The sequence below is a fragment of the Salmo trutta genome, chromosome 17, assembly GCF_901001165.1.
Source record: "Salmo trutta chromosome 17, fSalTru1.1, whole genome shotgun sequence".
Classification (NCBI taxonomy): Eukaryota; Metazoa; Chordata; class Actinopteri; order Salmoniformes; family Salmonidae; genus Salmo; species Salmo trutta.
In genome coordinates this window covers 42,733,382-42,752,718 of record NC_042973.1, presented here as the reverse complement: position 1 = coordinate 42,752,718, position 19,337 = coordinate 42,733,382, and the positions used below count along the sequence as shown (strand labels likewise).

The 19,337-nt window shown below is 40.4% G+C and overlaps 2 protein-coding genes across 4 annotated transcripts in view; one reads left to right on the top strand and one right to left on the bottom strand.

Moving 5' to 3' along the window:
- bicd1a (bicaudal D homolog 1a) overlaps nucleotides 1-19,337 on the bottom strand; it is a 102,260-nt gene that overhangs the window by 55,948 nt on the left and 26,975 nt on the right. The window lies entirely within an intron of this gene.
- LOC115152221 (pyrin) lies at nucleotides 9,879-14,107 on the top strand. The gene is made up of 2 exons (XM_029696848.1): nucleotides 9,879-9,993; nucleotides 12,236-14,107. The coding sequence occupies exon 2, from the start codon at nucleotides 12,238-12,240 to the stop codon at nucleotides 13,579-13,581; it is 1,344 nt and encodes a 447-aa protein (XP_029552708.1). The 5' UTR covers nucleotides 9,879-9,993; nucleotides 12,236-12,237; the 3' UTR covers nucleotides 13,582-14,107.

The window sequence follows — 19,337 nt, the reverse complement described above, 5'->3', positions numbered from 1 at the left end:
CTAGGTCTCTGATCGCATTTTGGCTGCACACAGACAGCATACAGCAGGCCCATAAAACAGTTAGGGACTTCTCCTTAGTATCTGGGTCATTCAAGTGGGTGTCTAGGGTATAGGGTTGTGGACCGCTCCATCAATATAGGATCATAAATAAATAAATTAGATGTATATATTTTTTTTTAATTGTTCCCCATGATAGGACAATAAATAAATAAAATTTATAATTTATTTTAAAGCGGTGTTCCACCATGATAGGACAATAAATAAATAAGATGCATAATTCATTATAAAAAGTATATCCATCATCTGAACAACATTGAAAGCTCTCACAACCCCCGCTCACAGCAATACATTGGTTCTGGGATATGCAACCATTTCCTTTCTCACTCAACGCCACAATTTCCCAAACATACAAAAAACACACACCACACCATCCACACATACTGTGCCTTCTGTTTACTGAGTTTTTATCTTCACCATGTTAAATTAGTGCTTTGTGTTACAATTAGTTATATTTAAAGACATATAGAAAATATATATTTTTGTTGTATTATTACTATCCATAACCGGGCTAGAATTGTGTTTCATTATTTTCCTCATCTATAAGAACTTTGTAATTGTTTAAATAACCATGGAGTAGTCTTTGTGTCTCTGAACACCTGGTTATCAATATATAGTTTATCAACGATGAGAGCTATTCGTTTCCCTTTTAATCTATTTTCCTTGAAAATTGGATACAGAACTTTACTTCGTTTTTCAATTTCCTTCGGGAACTGGTCATTCATGCTAATTTGGGTCCCAGCAAGTCTTTACCCAGGCTTTTAACCATTATTTTATCTTTAAAGGAAGCAAATTTGGCAACGATTGGGCGTTCATACCTCTGCCCTCTCTGTCCGAAGAGGTGTACACGTTCGAGTTGAATTTTGTCGATATCTTCGAGTGGAATCTGAAGCGCTGTAAGGAGGAACTCTAACTACAGATTCAGGAACTTCTCCTTCTTTCTCTTGGATACCTGTAAGTACCAGATTCTCTCTCATGGATCTAGTCTGTATGTCAAGTAAGGCTTCTCTCAGAACAGTGTTCTCCTTTTTAAGTTCATTCACTTCGGTTTCAATCTTATTGACTGTCCCTTTTAGCTTGTTTGTATCTTTCTCCAATGTTGCAGCCTTTTCATCACTCATCTCGAGGCCTTCAACTCTTTTATATCCTTACAGACTAATTCAAGTATACCCAGTTTGTCATTTATTGATTTTAACAGATCGGTTTCGACCTTTACCATTCCCGGTGGTGAAAATATTAAATCGTCTGTGTCTGTAGAAGAGTCACGTTTTCATTTTGAAATAGGTTCCCCGGTCTTACTCGCCGTCATGTTTGGGTGTTGCTTGTTTTCGTAATATTTGTCAATACATTTCTCTAGTCTTAAGATTTGTTTTGTTATCCAGATTGAAGGTTATCCCCCACCAGATTGTGTAGTGCTAATATTTAGTCTAATTTACCAATATTGAATATTACGTTTTTATCTTGAGGTGCTCTACATAACTACGTTCAGTCCGCCATCTTCAGTCCCTAGGCATCTTGGGCATCTTTCTTTTGGTGTTTGACATGTTTTACTATGGATATAGATACTTTTGAACCTGTTTCCTCCAGCATCTTCACAAGGTCCTTTGCTGTTGTTCAGGGAATGATTTGCACTTTTCGCACCAAAGTACGTTCATCTCTAGGAGACAGAACGCGTCTCCTTCCTGAGCAGTATGACGGCTGCGGGTCCCATGGTGTTTATACTTGCGTACTATTGTTTGTACAGATGAACATGGTACCTTCAGGTGTTTGGAAATTGCTCCCAAGGATGAACCAGACCTGTAGAGGTCTCCAATTTGGTTTCGGAGGTCATGGCTGATTTCTTCTGATTTTCCCATGATGTCAAGCAAAGAGGCACTGAGTTTGAAGGTAGGCCTTGAAATACATCCACAGGTACACCTCCAATTGACTCAAAATGATGTCAATTAGCCTATCAGAAGCTTCTAAAGCCATGACATAATTTTCTGGAATTTTCCAAGCTGTTTAAAGGCACAGTCAACTTAGTGTATGTAAACTTCTGACCCACTGGAATTGTGATACAGTGAACTATAAGTGAAATAATCTGATTGTAAACAATTGTTGGAAAAATGACTTGTGTCATGCACAAAGTAGATGTCCTAATCGACTTGCCAAAACTATTGTTTGTTAACAAGAAATTTGTGGAGTGGTTGAAAAACGAGTTTTAATGACTCCAACCTAAGTGTATGTAAACTTCTGACTTCAACTGTAAATGTACTTTTACTAAAGTATGACAGTGGGGTACCTTTTCCACCACTGCCCTGGGGTGCGAAGGTGAACGGATTTGTATCTGATTTCAAACCAAATCTGACTTGAAAATATCCGATTCCATGTGCTTCACTTCAAACTGCCAAGACTGAAAGAGCTTCATTCTTCTAAAAGGGATTTGAAAAACAAAACAGATGAGCATTAAGGCCTGCAGCGTAAACAAAGCTTATCATTGCAGGAAGCAGGTTAATGCACATTACTGTTGACCAAATAATTGAGTATTTATTAGGATCCCCATTAGATGCTACCAATGCAGCAGCTACTATTCCTGGGGTCCAACATAGTTCAAACGATTATATCACCACAAAACCCAACAGCCTAAATCATAAATAAAACAATACATCATACAATACGTACATTATTACTCTATTATTAGAAATGTACAATAAAAGTGTGTGAGTTACAGTGTGTATGCGTATGCATGTGTCTGGCTGTGTGTCTCTTCACAGTCCGCATTGTGCCGTGAGGTGTTGTATTATCTGTTTTTTTAAGGAAAAAGGAAACAGCACATTGCTCTTGATAGTATCACTGATCTTTAATAAGCGTACGTATCGACCTCTGATGAAGGCCTGAGCTTATTAAAGATCAGTGATACTATCAAGAGCAGTGTGCGGTTTCCTTTTTCTTTCATCTTGTTCAACTGTTAACATGTACCTGCAAAAATATTGCTCACATGTGCGAGTGCCTTTTGAATTTTGAATTATATGTTTTTTTTAAATCTTTTTTACTGCTCGCTCTTGTTACTTGATGTGAAAGAGAGTTCCATGTAGTCATGGCTCTATGTAGTACTGTGGGTTTCCCAGAGTCCGGTCTGGACGTTTGGGAGTGTGAAGAGACCACTGGTGGCATGTCATGTGAATTATGTATGGGTGTCTGAGCTGTGGGTTAGCTGTTTGAACTAGAGGTCGACCGATTATGATTTTTCAATGCCGATTCCGATCATTGGAGGACCAAGAAAAGCCAATACCGATGAATATCTATATCTATATCTATTTTTGTATTTTTTTTGTAATGAAGACAATTACAACAATACTGAATGAACACTTATTTTAACTTAATATAATACATAAATAAAATCAATTTAGTCTCAAATAAATAATGAAACATGTTTAAAACCTGTTGGGGATAGGGGGCGGTATTTGCGCGGCCGGATAAAAAAACGTACCAGATTTAATCTGGTTACTATTCCTGCCCAGTAACTAGAATATGCATATAATTAGTAGATTTGGATAGAAAACACTCTAAAGTTTCTAAAACTGTTTGAATGGTGTCTGTGAGTATAACAGAACTCATATGGCAGGCCAAAACCTGAGAAGATTCCATGCAGGAAGTGGAAATCTGATTTGTGGAATCACCTTCAACACTTTGCCTATGAAACACACCGTGAGTTAGGATTCATTTAGCACTTCCTAAGGCTTCCACTAGATGTCAACAGTCTTTACAAAGTGGTTTGAGTCTTCTCCTGTAAAAACTGACCGAGCGAGAAGTCTGTAAACTAGGTCACAGCCGGATGGCCATGTCTACTATGACGCGCATGCGTGTGGGGACCCTTTCATTCCGAAACATTTTATAAGACAATGCAATCGTCCGCCTTGAATATTATTGAAGTTCTGATTGAAAAAGGCCCTAAAGACTTATGCTATACAACGTTTGAACGAACGTAAATATTTTTTTTTGCCCTTCGGTACATTTTGAGTAGCCTACAGAATGCGCTAACAAGAAGGAGCTATTGGGACATAAATTATTAACTTTTTCGAACAAAACTACATTTGTTGTGGACCTGGGATTCCTGGAAGTGCCTTCTGATGAAGATAATCAAAGGTAAGTGAATATTTACAATAGTATATTTGATTTTAGATGGTTCCAAGATGGAGCTAACCTGTATCGCCTAGCCTATTTTTCTGAGCATAGCACCTCGTTTATTGCAAAGTGTGATTTCCCAGTAAAGTTATTTGGAAATCTGGCAATGCGGTTGTATTCACGAGATGTTAATCTATAATTCTTTGAATGACAATATTATAATTTACCAATGTTTTCGAATAGTAATTTTGTAAATTGTAGCGCTGAATCACCGGCAGCATTTGAGGGAAAATATTTTCTGAATTTCACCGCCACTGTAAAATGCTGTTTTTGGATATAAATATGCACTTGATAGAACAAAAAATGCATGTATTGTCTAACATAATGTCCTAGGAGTGTCATCTGATGAAGATAGTCAAAGGTTAGTGCATCATTTTAGCTGGTTTTCTGCTTTTGGTGACGCCTGTCTTTGCATTGAAAATAGCTGTGTGTAATGTTTTGTCAATGTACTGTCCTAACATAATCTAACTTTATGCTTTCGCAGTAAAGCCTTTTTGAAATCGGACAACGTGGTTAGATTAAGGAGATGTTTATCTTTCAAAGGGTGTAAGATAGTTGATTGAGAAATGTAAATGATTTGATTTATTCTGTTTTGAATTTCACACGTTGTATCTTGTCAAGCAATCCCGTTAACGGGATCCGAACGGGAAGGGGCAGTATTTGCACGGCCGGATAAAAAACGTACCCGATTTAATCTGGTTACTACTCCTGCCCAGTAACTAGAATATGCATATAATTATTGGCTTTGGATAGAAAACACCCTAAAGTTTCTAAAACTGTTTGAATGGTGTCTGTGAGTATAACAGAACTCATATGGCAGGCAAAAACCTGAGAAGATTCCTTACAGGAAGTGGCCTGTCTGACCATTCCTTGAGCTTCTGGACTCTGTTTATTGAAGACTGAGGATCTTTGCTGTAACGTGACACTTCCTACGGCTCCCATAGGCTCTCAGAAGGCAGGAAAAAGCTGAATGATGTAATTCCAGCCCCAGGCTGAAACACATTAGCGCTTTTGGCAAGTGCTCTATCAGAGGACAATGGGCTGAGGCGCGTGCACGAGTCGACCCCATGCTTTTATTTTCTTTCGTCTTCTAACCTAAACACAGATTCCCGGTCGGAATATTATCACTTTTTTTACGAGAAAAATGGCATAAAAATTGATTTTAAACAGCGGTTGACATGCTTCGAAGTACGGTAATGGAATATTTAGCATTTTTTGGTCACGAAATGCGTCGTGCTCGTCACCCTTCTTTACCATTCGGATAGTGTCTTGAACGCACGAACAAAACAGAGGATATTTGGATATAACTATGGATTATTTGGGACCAAACCAACATTTGTTATTGAAGTAGAAGTCCTGGGAGTGCATTCTGACGAAGAACACCAAAGGTAATAACATTTTTCTTATAGTAAATCTGACTTTGGTGAGTGCTAAACTTGCTGGGTGTCTAAATAGCTAGCCCTGTGATGCCGGGCTATCTACTCAGAATATTGCAAAATGTGCTTTCACCGAAAAGCTATTTAAAATCGGACATATCGAGTGCATAGAGGAGTTCTGTATCTATAATTCTTAAAATAATTGTTATGCTTTTTGTGAACGTTTATCGTGAGTAATTTAGTAAATTTTTTGTAAATTCACCGGAAGTTTGCGGGGGGTATGCTAGTTCTGAACGTCACATGCTAATGTAAAAAGCTGGTTTTTGATATAAATATGAACTTGATTGAACAAAACATGCATGCATTGTATAACATAATGTCCTAGGTGTGTCATCTGATGGAGATCATCAAAGGTTAGTGCTGCATTTAGCTGTGGTTTGGGTTTTTGTGACATTATATGCTAGCTTGAAAAATGGGTGTCTGATTATTTCTAGCTGGGTACTCTGCTGACATAATCTAATGTTTTGCTTTCGTTGTAAAGCCTTTTTGAAATCGGACAGTGTGGTTAGATTAACGAGAGTCTTGTCTTTAAAATGGTGTAAAATAGTCATATGTTTGAGAAATTGAAGTAATAGCATTTCTAAGGTATTTGAATAACGCGCCACAGGATTCCACTGGCTGTTACGTATGTGGGACGATTTCGTCCCGCCGACCCTAGAGAGGTTAAATAATGCAAAAACACAGTGTTGGAGAAGAAAGTAAAAGTGCAATATGTGCCATGTAAAAAGCTAACATTTAAGTTCCTTGCTCAGAACATGAGAACATATGAAAGCTGGTGGTTCCTTTTATCATGAGTCTTCAATATTCCCAGTTAATAAGTTTTAGGTTGTAGTTATTATAGGAATTATAGGACTATTTCTCTCTATACCATTTGTATTTCATATACTTTGACAATTGGATGTTCTTATAGGCACTTTAGTATTGTCAGCTGATAAAATAATGTATATGTTTAAGGTTTTGACTAAATGATTCCACCCTGGAAATGTATAACTGAGTGATTATAAGAGTAATTCTATAACTGTGTGTGCATAGGACAAGCTAAGACTTTACTATTTAGCGATATAAGTGAGACATTCAAGGAAAAGAAGCACTGTTAACAGACAGCAGACAACTTGTGACCACTGTGAAACTGATAACAGGAAGAAGGTCTCCCTACACAGGGAGGGGAGAAACCGTTAGGCTTACGGTAGATTATGGAACATGTTGCAGGATATGATAAGCAATGTATGTGTTGTAGAAAACTTGTAAACTGCATCGTCAGTGTTAGAGAAGAGGAGGGGCATTTATATGACCAAATGTTAGGTATAAAAGACTGTGTACATTGTATAACGGGAGAGCTCTCGTAAATAAACATTCTGACCATTGTAAGCTGGGTCTCCGTCTGCTTCATTCAACCAGAATCTTACAAATTCTGGGTTACAGACTGAGTAGTTTAATTGAAGTTCAGTTTAAGAACATTGAGAACAAAATTCTCGTAACACCAGCCTAATCTCGGGAGTTGATAGGCTTGAAGTCATAAACAGCGCAATGCTTGAAGCACAGCGAAGAGCTGCTGGCAAACGCAGGAAAGTGCTGTTTGAAGGAAGGCTTATGAGCCTGCTGCTGCCTACCACCGCTCCGTCAGACTGCTCTATCAAATAATAGACTTCATTAGAATATAATTAACACACAGAAATACGAGCCTTAGGTCATTAATATAGTCAAATCTGAAAACTATCATTTCGAAAACAAAACGTTTATTCTTTCAGTGAAATACGGAACCGTTACGTATTTTATCGAACGGGCGGCAACCCTAAGTCTAAATATTGCTGTTACATTGCACAACCTTCAATGTTATGTCACAATTATGTAAAATTCTGGCAAATTAATTACGGTCTTTGTTAGGAAGAAATGGTCTTCATACAGTTCGCAACGAGCCAAGCGGCCGAAACTGCTGCATATACCCTGACTATGCTTGCACTGAACGCAAGAGAAGTGACACAATTTCCCTAGTTAAAAGAAATTCATGTTAGCAGGCAATATTAACTAAATATGCAGGTTTACATTTTTTTTACTTGTGTATTGATTTTAAGAAAGGCATTGATGTTTATGGTTAGGTACACATAGGTGCAGCTACAGTGCTTTTTTTCGCGAATGCGCTTGTTAAATCATCACCCGTTTGGCGAAGTAGGCTGTGATTCGAAGATAAATTAACAGGCACCGCATTGATTATATGCAACGCAGGACAAGCTAGATAAATTAGTAATATCATCAACCATGTGTAGTTAAGTAGTGATTATATTAAGATTGATTGTTTTTTATAAGATAAGTTTAATGCTGGCTAGCAACTTACCTTGGCTCCTTGCTGCACTCACGTAACAGGTGGTAAGCCTGCCCCGCAGTTTCCTCGTGGAATGCAATGTAATCGGCCATAATCGGCATCCAAAAATGCCAATTATCGATTGTTATGAAAACTTGAAACTGGCCCTAATTAAATCGACCATTCCGATTAATCGGTCAACCTCTAGTTTGAACAGACAGTTGTGTACATAAGTAGGAACATAAATCTAATGTAATTCATTGTTTTATGTAATTTTAAGGCAGAAACTATACCTATGTTAGTATCACATACACCACCAAGCAATTTACATAGACTGAGTGTACAAAACATTACGAACACCTTCCAAATATTGAATTGCACCCCATTTTGCCCTCAGAACAGCCTTAATTTGTCGGTGCATGGACTACAAGGTGTCAAAAGTGTTCCACAGGGATGCTGTCCCATGTTGACTCCAATGCTTCCCACAGTTGTGTTAAGTTGGCTGGATGTCCTTTGGGTGGTGGACCATTCTTGATACACACGGGAAACTGTTGACTGTGAAAAAGCCAGGAGCGTTTCAGTTCTTGACGCACTGAAACCGGTACGCCTTGGACCTACTACCATCCCCCGTTCAAAGTCATTTCAATCTTTTGTCTTACCCATTCTGAATGGCACACATACACAATCCATGTCTCAATTGTCTTAAGGCTTTAACCTCTCTCTGCCCATTCATCTACACTGACTGAAGTGGATATAACAGGTGACATCAATAAGGGATCATAGCTTTCACCTGGTCAGTCTATGTCATGTTCCTAATGTTTTGTACAGTGTATTATTCAGATACTGTCTGTTAGCACTCGGTGGTCTATAGCAACTTCCCACAATAATAGGCTTTAGGTGAGGCAGGTGAACCTGTAGCCATATTACTTCAACAGCATTTGACATGAGATCCTCTCTAAGCTTTACAGATATATGACTCTGAATATTGTCATTGTCCTTCCTCTCTCTTCTGTAGATTTCAGAACCCGAAAATCTGCACCGTATGTCTCTTAACCTGATCCCCTGTCACACCCTGATCTGTTTCACCTGTCTTGAGCTTGTCTCCACCCCCCACCAGGTGTCTCCTATTTTCCCCATTATCCCCTGTGTACTTATACCTGCGTTTTCTGTTTATCTCATGCCAGTTTGTCTTGTTTTGTCAGGTCTTACCAGCGTGTTTCCCATTTCGCAAGTTCTTGTTTTCTAGTCTTCCCTGGTTCTAACCTTTCTGCCTGTCCTGAGCCTGCCTGTTGTTCTGTCCCTTATTGACTCGGACCAGGAACCTCTGCCTGCCCTCGACCTGCCCTTTGCTACAATAAATATTCTGAGAACCGAACGATCCGCCTCCTGTGTCTGCATCTGTGTCTCATCCTGAGTCTTGATATCCCCTGAGGCTGTGACAGCCTCTCAGCCTCCATCTATGCATAAAACTGTTAAGAACCACATAGGACCTGTCAAACTCCAGGCAGCCATGTGGTAAATAAGGGTGTGTGTGTGTGTCTGCATGGAAAGAGATGTGTCCCAGTCCTCTGTCTCCAGCTCTCCATAAAGCTAATGATTCATTAGGGCCTCATGTCCTATATACTGGGCTGCCATGGAGTCAGTGGTTTAGTTCACTGAACTAGTGGTTTGATGATTTAGGGTGTTGTATTAAGTCCAAATTATATAATGTGCATTGCTATGTGCACCGACTTGAGTTAAGTTAGTATTTAACTTGAGTTCCTTTAAGTTGACTTTATGCAATAGTTCTTTATAAGAAGAGGGAGGAGGAGGAAATACATATTTTATGCTGGTATGACTGACGTCAGGGTATTATAGTAAAGTGAAACTATCCTGGACAGGTACTGGATATAAAGTAATCCTCTTTCAAGTGAAATGAAAGAAGAGAGCCAAAGTGAAACTATCCTGGCCAGGTACTGGATATAAAGTAATCCTCTTTCAAGTGAAGTGAAAGAAGACAGCCAACTGAGACACTACTAGAGGCAAACACATAATCAGGTGAGTGGACAATTTTATTTACCATGGGGACATTTCTTAACGCTTTAAAGGTGCACAATGCAGAAATCACTCTGTTATTTCATGGTTGCCAAAATTTGAATAGTTTGCCTAAATTCAGTTTATGTGACAAAACAAGCAGTCATTATGTAGAGAATCATTGTACCATCTAAACCACTGTGAAATATATTTTCCATAAACAACAATTGTCTTTTCAGCTGTTTGAAGCTGAAAGTAAGACGCAAAAACAAAACTTAAAAACGCGACGCATATAAATAGCAAGCATAGAACATATCTACTGCTTCTTAGACTTGCTTTCAATGAGAATTTAAGATGTATATCTCACATTTCAATGTGAATTTGGTGTGTCGCCTAAAAAGTTACATATTGTAGCTTTAATAGAAATGCAATGTATAGATTGGACATCGCAGACTTTTGTAGATAAATTGTGGAGTTTCTACAATACATTATACAGTTCAAATGTTATTTCATGGTAGTATCCTACTAATATACCCCAGGATACATTCAACTTTTTGGTCACTGGCATCCCAATTACTATTTGCGTCCTGAGTGAGAAGTGTTTGTATGTGTTTGATGTTGATACAAGGTATGACAGCAATCCATGCTTGGCCTGGCGCTGTTTTCAAATGCTGAAGTTTTAGCATTTGTGGCACAAATCCCATGCAAGTCATGTTACCTACACTATATGACCAAAGTATGTGGACACCTGCTCGTCGAACATCTCATTCCAAAATTATAGGCATTAATATGGAGTTGGTCCCCCTTTTGCTTCTATAACAGCCTCCACTCTTCTGGAAAGGCTTTCCACTAGATGTTGGAACATTGCTGCAGGGACTTGCTTCCACTCACCCACAAGAGCAATAGAGAGGTCAGGCACTGATGTTGGGCGATTAGGCCTGGCTCGCAGTCAGCGTTCCAATTCATCCCAAAGGTGTTCGAAGGGGTTGAGGTCAGGGCTCTGTGCAGGCCAGTCTGTGCACGGGGGCATTGTCATGCTGAAACAGGAAAGGGCTTTCCCCAAACTGTTGCCACAAAGTTGGAAGCACAGAATCGTCTAGAATATCATTGTATGCTGTAGCATTAAGATTTCCCTTAACTGGAACTTAGGGGTCTAGCCTGAACCATGAAAAACAGCTCCAGACCATTATTTCTCCTCCACCTAACTTTACAGTTGGCACTATGCATTCGGGCAGGTAGCGTTCTCTTGGTATCCGCCAAACCCAGATTAGTCTGTTTGACTGCCAGATGGTGAAGTGTGATTCATCACTCCTGAGAATGCGTTTCCACTGCTTCAGAGTCCAATGGAGGCGAGCATTACACCACTCCAGCCGACGCTTGGCATTGCGCATGGTGATCTTAGGCTTGTGTGCGGCTGCTCGGCAATGGAAACCCATTTCATTATGCTCCAGACAAATAGTTACTGTATTGTGCTGACGTTGCTTCCAGAGGCAGTTTGGAACTCAGTAGTGAGTGTTGCAACCGAGGACAGACGATTTGTACGCACTAGGCACTTCAGCACTCAGCGTTCCCATTCTGTGAGCTTGTGTGCCCTACCACTTCACTGCTGAGTCGTTGTTGCTATTAGACCTTTCCACTTCACAATAACAACACTTACAGTTGACCAGGGAAGCTCTAGAAGGGCAGAAATTTTACGAACTGACTTGTTGGAAAAGTGGCATCCTATGACGGTCCAACGTAGAAGGTCACTGAACTCTTCAGTAAGGCCATTCTACTGCCAATGTTTGTCTATGGAGATTACATGGCTGAGTGCTCGATTTCATACACCTGTCAGCAACGAGTGTGGCTGATATAGCCGAATCCACTCATTTGAAGGGGTGTCCACATACTTTTGTATATAGAGTGTATATAAGCATTTTTCAAGCACTCTGTCCAAATCATCCTAAAACATCTCAAATTGATTGTGTAGCTCAACAGAGTCACTTCTAGATGATTTGTTCGGTTTGAGATTAGCCTCTCTGTCATGTTTTCAGTTTAACCAGGCTAATGATGCATAAGTCATTGACTGGCAGACTGAGCCAACATGGGCCAAGCAAAGTTTTTTCCCCCCAGAGAATACACGTAACCAGTGCTGCCTTTATCTCTACATGGATATATACCAATCATTAAAGTTTCAGTTCTTAAACGGGGCTTTGCATTCATATTCTAGATGGACTGAACAAAAACTAAGCTAAACTAAAACATGACTGTGTTTTCTTATTCCCAGCCATGTCACCAAACAACAATAGGATAGGGAGGGCCCTGAATGCCAGCCTGTTGTACCTGCTGTTATCTGTGTGCCTGACATGCACCGCTACTCTGGACGAATTCGAAGAAGATATTGAGATCGATGATGAGGAGGAAGACCTGGAGTATGAGTACAGCATGCAACAAGACAGACAAACCTGTGGAAGCGGCCAAACTGGTCAGTATCCATTCTGCAAGGACAAGAACCACTACGTCCACACAAGGGATGAGTGTGGAGAGATGGACGTAAAAAAAGTGAGGGTGGAAATGCAGCTGATGATCCAGGACCGACATGAGAAGATAAAGGAGATCGCACACGCTGCAAAACTCAGTGAGAAAAATGTGGAGAGGGAGAAAGAGGACACAGTGCTGTTACTAACTGAAATGGCAAGGCTCGTCGAGAAGACCTACATAAAAGTAATTGAGGAGATTGAGAAGAACCAGGAAGCAGAAGCAACCCGGGCTGTAGAGCACATTCTAAAGCTATCACAGGAAATCTCTATGCTACAGAAGAGAAGCAATGAGCTGGAGCAGCTCTCACACGCCGAAAACCACCTCCACCTTTTCCAGATGTTCCCATCCCTGTGTACCCCACCGGCTACCATCGACTGGTCTGAGGTCAGCGTTCACAGTGATCCCAGTGTTGGAGCTATGAGGAGAGCTGTGAACAAGCTGAGGGAAGCACTTAATAGTGAAGAGAACAGGCTGTCTGCTGCTGAGTTGGGAAGGATCAAGAAGTGTGCAGTGAATGTGACTCTGGACCCTGATACAGCACATCCCTACCTCATCGTCTCTGAAGACGGGAAACAAGTGAGAGTTGGAGATCTCTGGCAAAATGTCACAGACAGCCCACAAAGGTTTGATTTGGTTGTTAATGTCCTAGGAAAAGAGGGTTTTTCCTCAGGGAGATTCTACTATGAGGTGCAGGTGGAAGGAAAGACTGACTGGGCTTTAGGAGTGGCAGCAGAATCCATCAACAGGAAGGGAAGGACTATTGTGAACCCTGACAATGGATACCTGGTTCTATGGATGAGGGATGAGAATGAGTATATAGCTCTTGATAAGCTTCCTGTCCTCCTCGCTCTTAATCAGAAGCCCCAGAAGATAGGGATTTATATTGATTATGAACAGGGTCAGGTCTCCTTTTATGATGTGGACAACAGGTCTCATATCTATTCTTTCCACAATTACGCTTTAAAACCTGTTAAACTTTATCCATTCTTCAGCACCGGCACTGACAATGACGGTAAAAACTCTGCCCCATTGGTCATTACCCAAGTCAATCAGCAACTAAGTATTCACTTCCCAACTTTTGACAACGCCTAAAAGTGGGTAACAGGGTATGTTCTTTCATATATAAATGTTCAAGGAAGCACTATGTTACATCAAATCATACATGTTTTTCTGTTAATTTTTTGTTGTTGTAAGTTGTTTCAAATGTTTTCATATTTCTGCAGTTATCTCCATTTTGTCTAAATTATAGGTGATGAATGGCATTAAATGAAGATCTGTATTATATAAATCAAGTGTATCTGGAGAAATGAAAGGAACCCATTCAGTCACGAATTCGTCTCGATCTGAGTAGTCCCTCTTATGCAGAGGTGGCACCACAGGTCCCAGAGTGGTGTGGTGATTATCATTTTTTATTCTGAACTGGTAACCTAACCAGGGAAAATTGCAGCAACCCTGTCAAACTGCAGCAACATTGTACTGTACTTGTTCACAACAGACACAGAGAAACCAACATGATTGGACAATACATCTCACAGGGCTGAGCTTGCTTTATGCTGGTTTGCATCTTGTAGTCCTGCCCTATGTAACTGTAGACCAAATAAAACTCTTGTCTTTGTCAGCTGTTGTGTTTATTGATTAATTCCAGTTAATCATTTTGGATTGATAAAGTCTAGGTAGCCTAGTAAGCTTGAAGTTGGAACCAAATTTGATTCCATTCACATTTTCTCAAACAAATGGGCTATAAATACACAACATTACCGCTTTGTTTACCCTTGACAGAGGGACAGTGCACATAATAGGCTAGACTATGTAGCCGCTGCTGATCAGACTGAAAAATAGTCTAGTTTCCATGCAATACATCAGGGATCATCAACTAGATTTAGCAATTGGCAGATTTTTTTCTTGAGCGGATGGTCGGGAGGCCGGGAACATAATTACAAATAACTTGTAGACTGCCAATTGACCCCAAGAAGCCCAAACGGATATAATGTTTGACTAAAAGATAATCATTTCAAACCTTGCTTACATTTTTATACGATCACGTCTCTATTATTTTACATTTTGTTAGAAAATGTATGGGGCTAAATAAAACCACCTGCGGGCCGTCAGTTGGGGAACCCTGCAATACTTCATGTCAGATCACACATTTTTAGGTATATAGGCTGCTATATTTATGTGAGTGTATTTGCTTGTGTCTGTCGGGAGTGATGTGTTATCACCCTTGCTAAATAAATACTGGAGGAAAATGGAGAGCAAGCCTTGAGTTTTGTGCCCCGCGCAAACTGCGATTTCCGTTAATCTGATTAGTCAAGACATGCACAGAGCCTGCAGCAGCACTCCGATGTGAATTGAAAGTGAAATTGTGAGCAAATTGATAAATTGGCAAACGGTAAAAAAAGAAAACTGCACGTTGCCCCTCTTTTGAACGCTTTACGTCAATATATTTTATTAAACTAAATAAAAAATGGAGCGGCGCTGCGACACCTGATTGAAAAGTGCTGTGGCAAATGCCGCCTCGCCACACTTTTTCTGGCAGCCCTGCTCTTTATGTTTTAGGGGCGGCAGGTAGCCTAGTGGTTAGAGCGTTGGGCCAGTAAAAGATTACTAGATTGAATCCCCGAGCTGACAAGGTAAAAATCTGCCTTTCTGCCCCTGAGCAAGGCAGTTAACCCACTGTTCCTAAGCTGTCATTGTAAATAAGAATTTGTTATTAACTGACTGTGGTTACCCCATCCAGAACCCTCTGAATGACACAACACTTTTCACCCTGACAATTCTACAGTATGACTTCATCCTCAGTGAACTGTTGATATCCTAGGGCAGAGTTTCCCAAACTTGGTCCTGGGGCCCCCCTGGGTGCACGTTTTGGTTTTTGCTCTAGCACTACACAGCTGATTCAAATAATTAAAGCTTGATGATGAGTTGGTTATTTGAATCAGCTATGTAGTGCCTGAGCAAAAATGCGTTAATCTGAGATGCTTTGTGGATACGGGCGCAGAGCTCTAATGTGGAGAACAACACACACTCACATGTTCACTTTGTTTGACAAATCTGCATTAGCTGAGTAATTGCAGGGATGAGAGAGAGAGAGAGACAGCGTTGCTCTCTGGCAGCAGGCAGGCTGATTGGTGTTCTGTGTCAGCTACAGCAGACACATAGAGAAGCAGCTAATTGCTGTGTCACAGAGCAGGACTCGAGAATGAGACAGAGGGAGAGTCTATAGTCTCTTTCCCTCACTTGCCAGGACTATAGTGAGGAAGATAGAGTGGGAACGAGACTCACAGTTTCTAGTCTTCAGTGTACTGGGTGACTGCAAACAACCCAGTCTTCTCCTCACACAACACCAATCATTATAGGAGAGTTTACAGAGCAGTCAACAGAGCACCCTTAGTGTGAAAATATGGGCCTTGGAATTTGGGTGTACTGTAGGCCCACAAACAGGGGTGATGTCATCAGCCTATCGACTCATTAGGCCCATACAAGCACACTCTGTTCCTCTGTTTGTGTATGTGATGTAACAGCCATTATAAACTGGGTGGTTCCAGCCAAGAATGCTGATTGGCTGACAGCCGTGGTATATGAGACCGTATACCATGTGTATGACAAAACATTTGTTTTTACTGCTCTAATTACTTCAGTAACCAGTTTATAATAGTAATAAGGCACCTTAGGGGTTTGTGGTACATGGCCAATATTCCACGGCTAATGGCTGTATCCAGGCACTCCGAGATGCGTTGTGCCTAAGAACAGCCCATAGACGTGGTATATTGGCCATATACCACACACCCTCAGGCCTTATTGCTTAAATATCCTGCTCTCCATTCCATACATTGAATTATACCCTCGAATGAATTCATGTAGCAGCACGTGCTCCTAGATTTCCATCAACTTTATGTGCACATCAATAACCACAACCTGACTTTCCACGACCAACTTAACAATCACACTTAGTTACAAGGCTTCTCTGATAGGGTTGCTATAGTGGGTTAATTAAGTGGGTTAATCTGGGATGGGTTAACGGCTGTCTCATCCCATAGATATTCCAGCTGGCTAGATGAGAGAGGAGAAGACAGAAGCTCTGACCTGAAAAGTAAGATGGCGCCGGAGAAGAAGGTAGATGTTTTACGTGCCCGGAACCGACGTGCCCCCAACCCATTGTGTTTTTTTGTTTGTTTATTTGCGTTGTTTGTAACTTCTTTTTTAACTTATTTTGTACATAATGTTGCCGCTACCATCTCTTATGACCGAAAATAACTTCTGGACATCAGGACTGCGATTACTCACCACGAACTGGCAGAATCCTTTTTTTCCTTTAACGAGTCTGACGAGGCCGACGCGAACGATATACTGCTTTCTCGGGAACAGGCCCAGATCCCGGTGATTTGCGTGAAGAGGAGGCGGAGAAAAAGGGCAAGAGGGCAGGCTGCCTTCTGAGAATTTGAAGGCGATCGAATAAACCCCTACTTCCTTCCATTCTGCTAGCAAAAGTTCAATCTTTGGACAATAAAATAGATGACCTATGCGGAAGATTAAACTACCAATGGGACATTCAAAACTGTAATATCTTATGCTTCACAGATACGTGGCTGAACGACGACACTATCAACATAAAGCTGTCTGGTTATACGCTGCACCAGCAGGATAGAACAGCGGCGTCTGGTAAGACAAGGGGCGGCGGACTATGTATTTTTGTAAATAACAGCTGGTACACGATATCTAAGGAAGTCTCGAGCTATTGCTCGCCTGAGGTAGAGTATCTCATGATAAACTGTAGACTGTTTTCAACTGTATTTTTCGTAGCTGTTTACATACCACCATAGTCAGAGGCTGGCACTAAAACAGCATTGAACGAGCTGTATTCCGCCATAAGCAAACAAGAAAACACTCACCCAGAGGCGGCCCTCCTAGTGGCCGGGGACTTTAATGCAGGGAAACTTAATCTGTCTGGGCTAGGGGGCAGTATTTTCACGGCCGGATGAAAAACGTACCCAATTTAAACAGGTTACTACTCTGGCTCAGAAACTAGAATATGCATATTATTAGTACATTTGGATAGAAAACACTCTGAAGTTTCTAAAACTGTTTGAATGTGGTCTGTGAGTATAACAGAACTCATATGGCAGGCAAAAACCTGAGAAAAATTCCAACCAGGAAGTGGATTCTAGTTTTTCAAGACTGGGCCTATTCAGTATACAGTGACTTAGGGTTCAATTTGCACTTCCTAAGGCTTCCACTAGATGTCAACAGTCTTTAGAACGTGTTTCAGGCTTTTGCAGTCAACAGAGAGCGAACAAGACCTCCTGGAGTCTGATGACCAAGAGAATGACAGGCCACAATTACGCGCGTTCACGTGAGGAGGTAGCTGTGTTCCATAACGTTTTTCAAGACATTGGAATCGTCCGGTTGGAATATTACTAAGTTTTACGTTAAAAATGCCCTAAAGATTGATGTTTTACAATGTTTGACATGTTTCAATGAACGTAAATATAACTTTTTGTCGTGAAATATTCGGCGCACTTCCTACATTTGGAGTAGCTTACTGAACGCGCAAACAACAAGGAGTTATTTGGACATAAATTATGGACTTTATCGAACAAAACCACATTTATTGTGGACCTGGGATTCCTGGAAGTGCCTTCTGATGAAGATCAAAGGTAAGTGAATATTTCTAATGCTATTTATGATTTTAGATGACTCCAAAATGGCGGGTATCTGTATTGCCTAGTGTATTTTTCTGAGCGCAGTACTCAGATTATTGCAAAGTGTGCTTTCCCCATGAAGCTTTTTTGAAATCTGTCACAGCGGTTGCATAAAGGAGATGTTCATCTATAATTCTTTGAATAACAGTTTAATATTTTATCAACGTTTATGATGAGTATTTTTGCAAATTGTTGTGCTGATTCACCGGCAGTATTGGAGGCAAAATATTTTCTGAACGTCATGCGCCAATGTAATATGCTGTTTTTGGATATAAATATGAACTTTATCGAACAAAACATACATGTATTGTGTAACATCATGTCCTAGGAGTGTCATCTGATGAAGATCGTCAAAGGTTAGTGCTTTATTTCGCTGTTTTGGGTTTTATTGACACATGTCCTTGCGTGGAAAATGGCTGTGTGATTATTTTTGTCTATGTACTCTCCTAACATAATCTAATGTTTTGCTTTCGCTGTAAAGCCTTTTTGAAATTGCTATTGTTATTTTACTGCTGCTCTTTAATTACCTGTTACTTTTATTTCTTATTCTTACCTGTATTGTTTTAAACTGCATTGTTGGTTAGGGGCTCGCAAGTAGAGTTGAGTAACAGAGTTGAGTAACAGTCGGGGACTCTACAGTATAACCAAAGGAGTGCTCCTCCCAAGGTCATAACAGAATATACTGGCCTACAGCAATCTCCTAGTTCTCCTATTTCCCCTTCTCTTTCTTCTCCTCTACAGAGGGATTGTGAAATGACTAAAATGAAGCACAACTGAATCCCACTCCAAACTGCTTCAGTCTGCCTACAACCATCCATGTTTATGTTGAGGTTATGGACATGAGCACTTGTGACTTTACAGTATGGGGGTAGGGTTGGAAAATTGCGGTAACGTTCCCAAGATTCCCTGGTTTTCCATAAAACCAGATTTGATATGAAGGATTCCAAATTTCCCTGCTTATTCCCTCACAAATCCAGAAATCTTGCCAGCAGGATTTCAGAAAAACCTGGGAATTATAGGAAAGAATTTTGCAACCCTGACTGAGTTTATCCAAGAGGGTTTCGGTTAATATCTGTATCAATAAATTACAACCAAAGCACTTTGTTACTTTGGGCCTCAACTATATTATACAGTTGAAGTCGGAAGTTT

Excerpts from the sequence above, each read along its gene's own strand:
- LOC115152221 (XM_029696848.1), top strand. The coding sequence starts at position 12,238 with ATGTCACCAAACAACAATAGGATAGGGAGGGCCCTGAATGCCAGCCTG.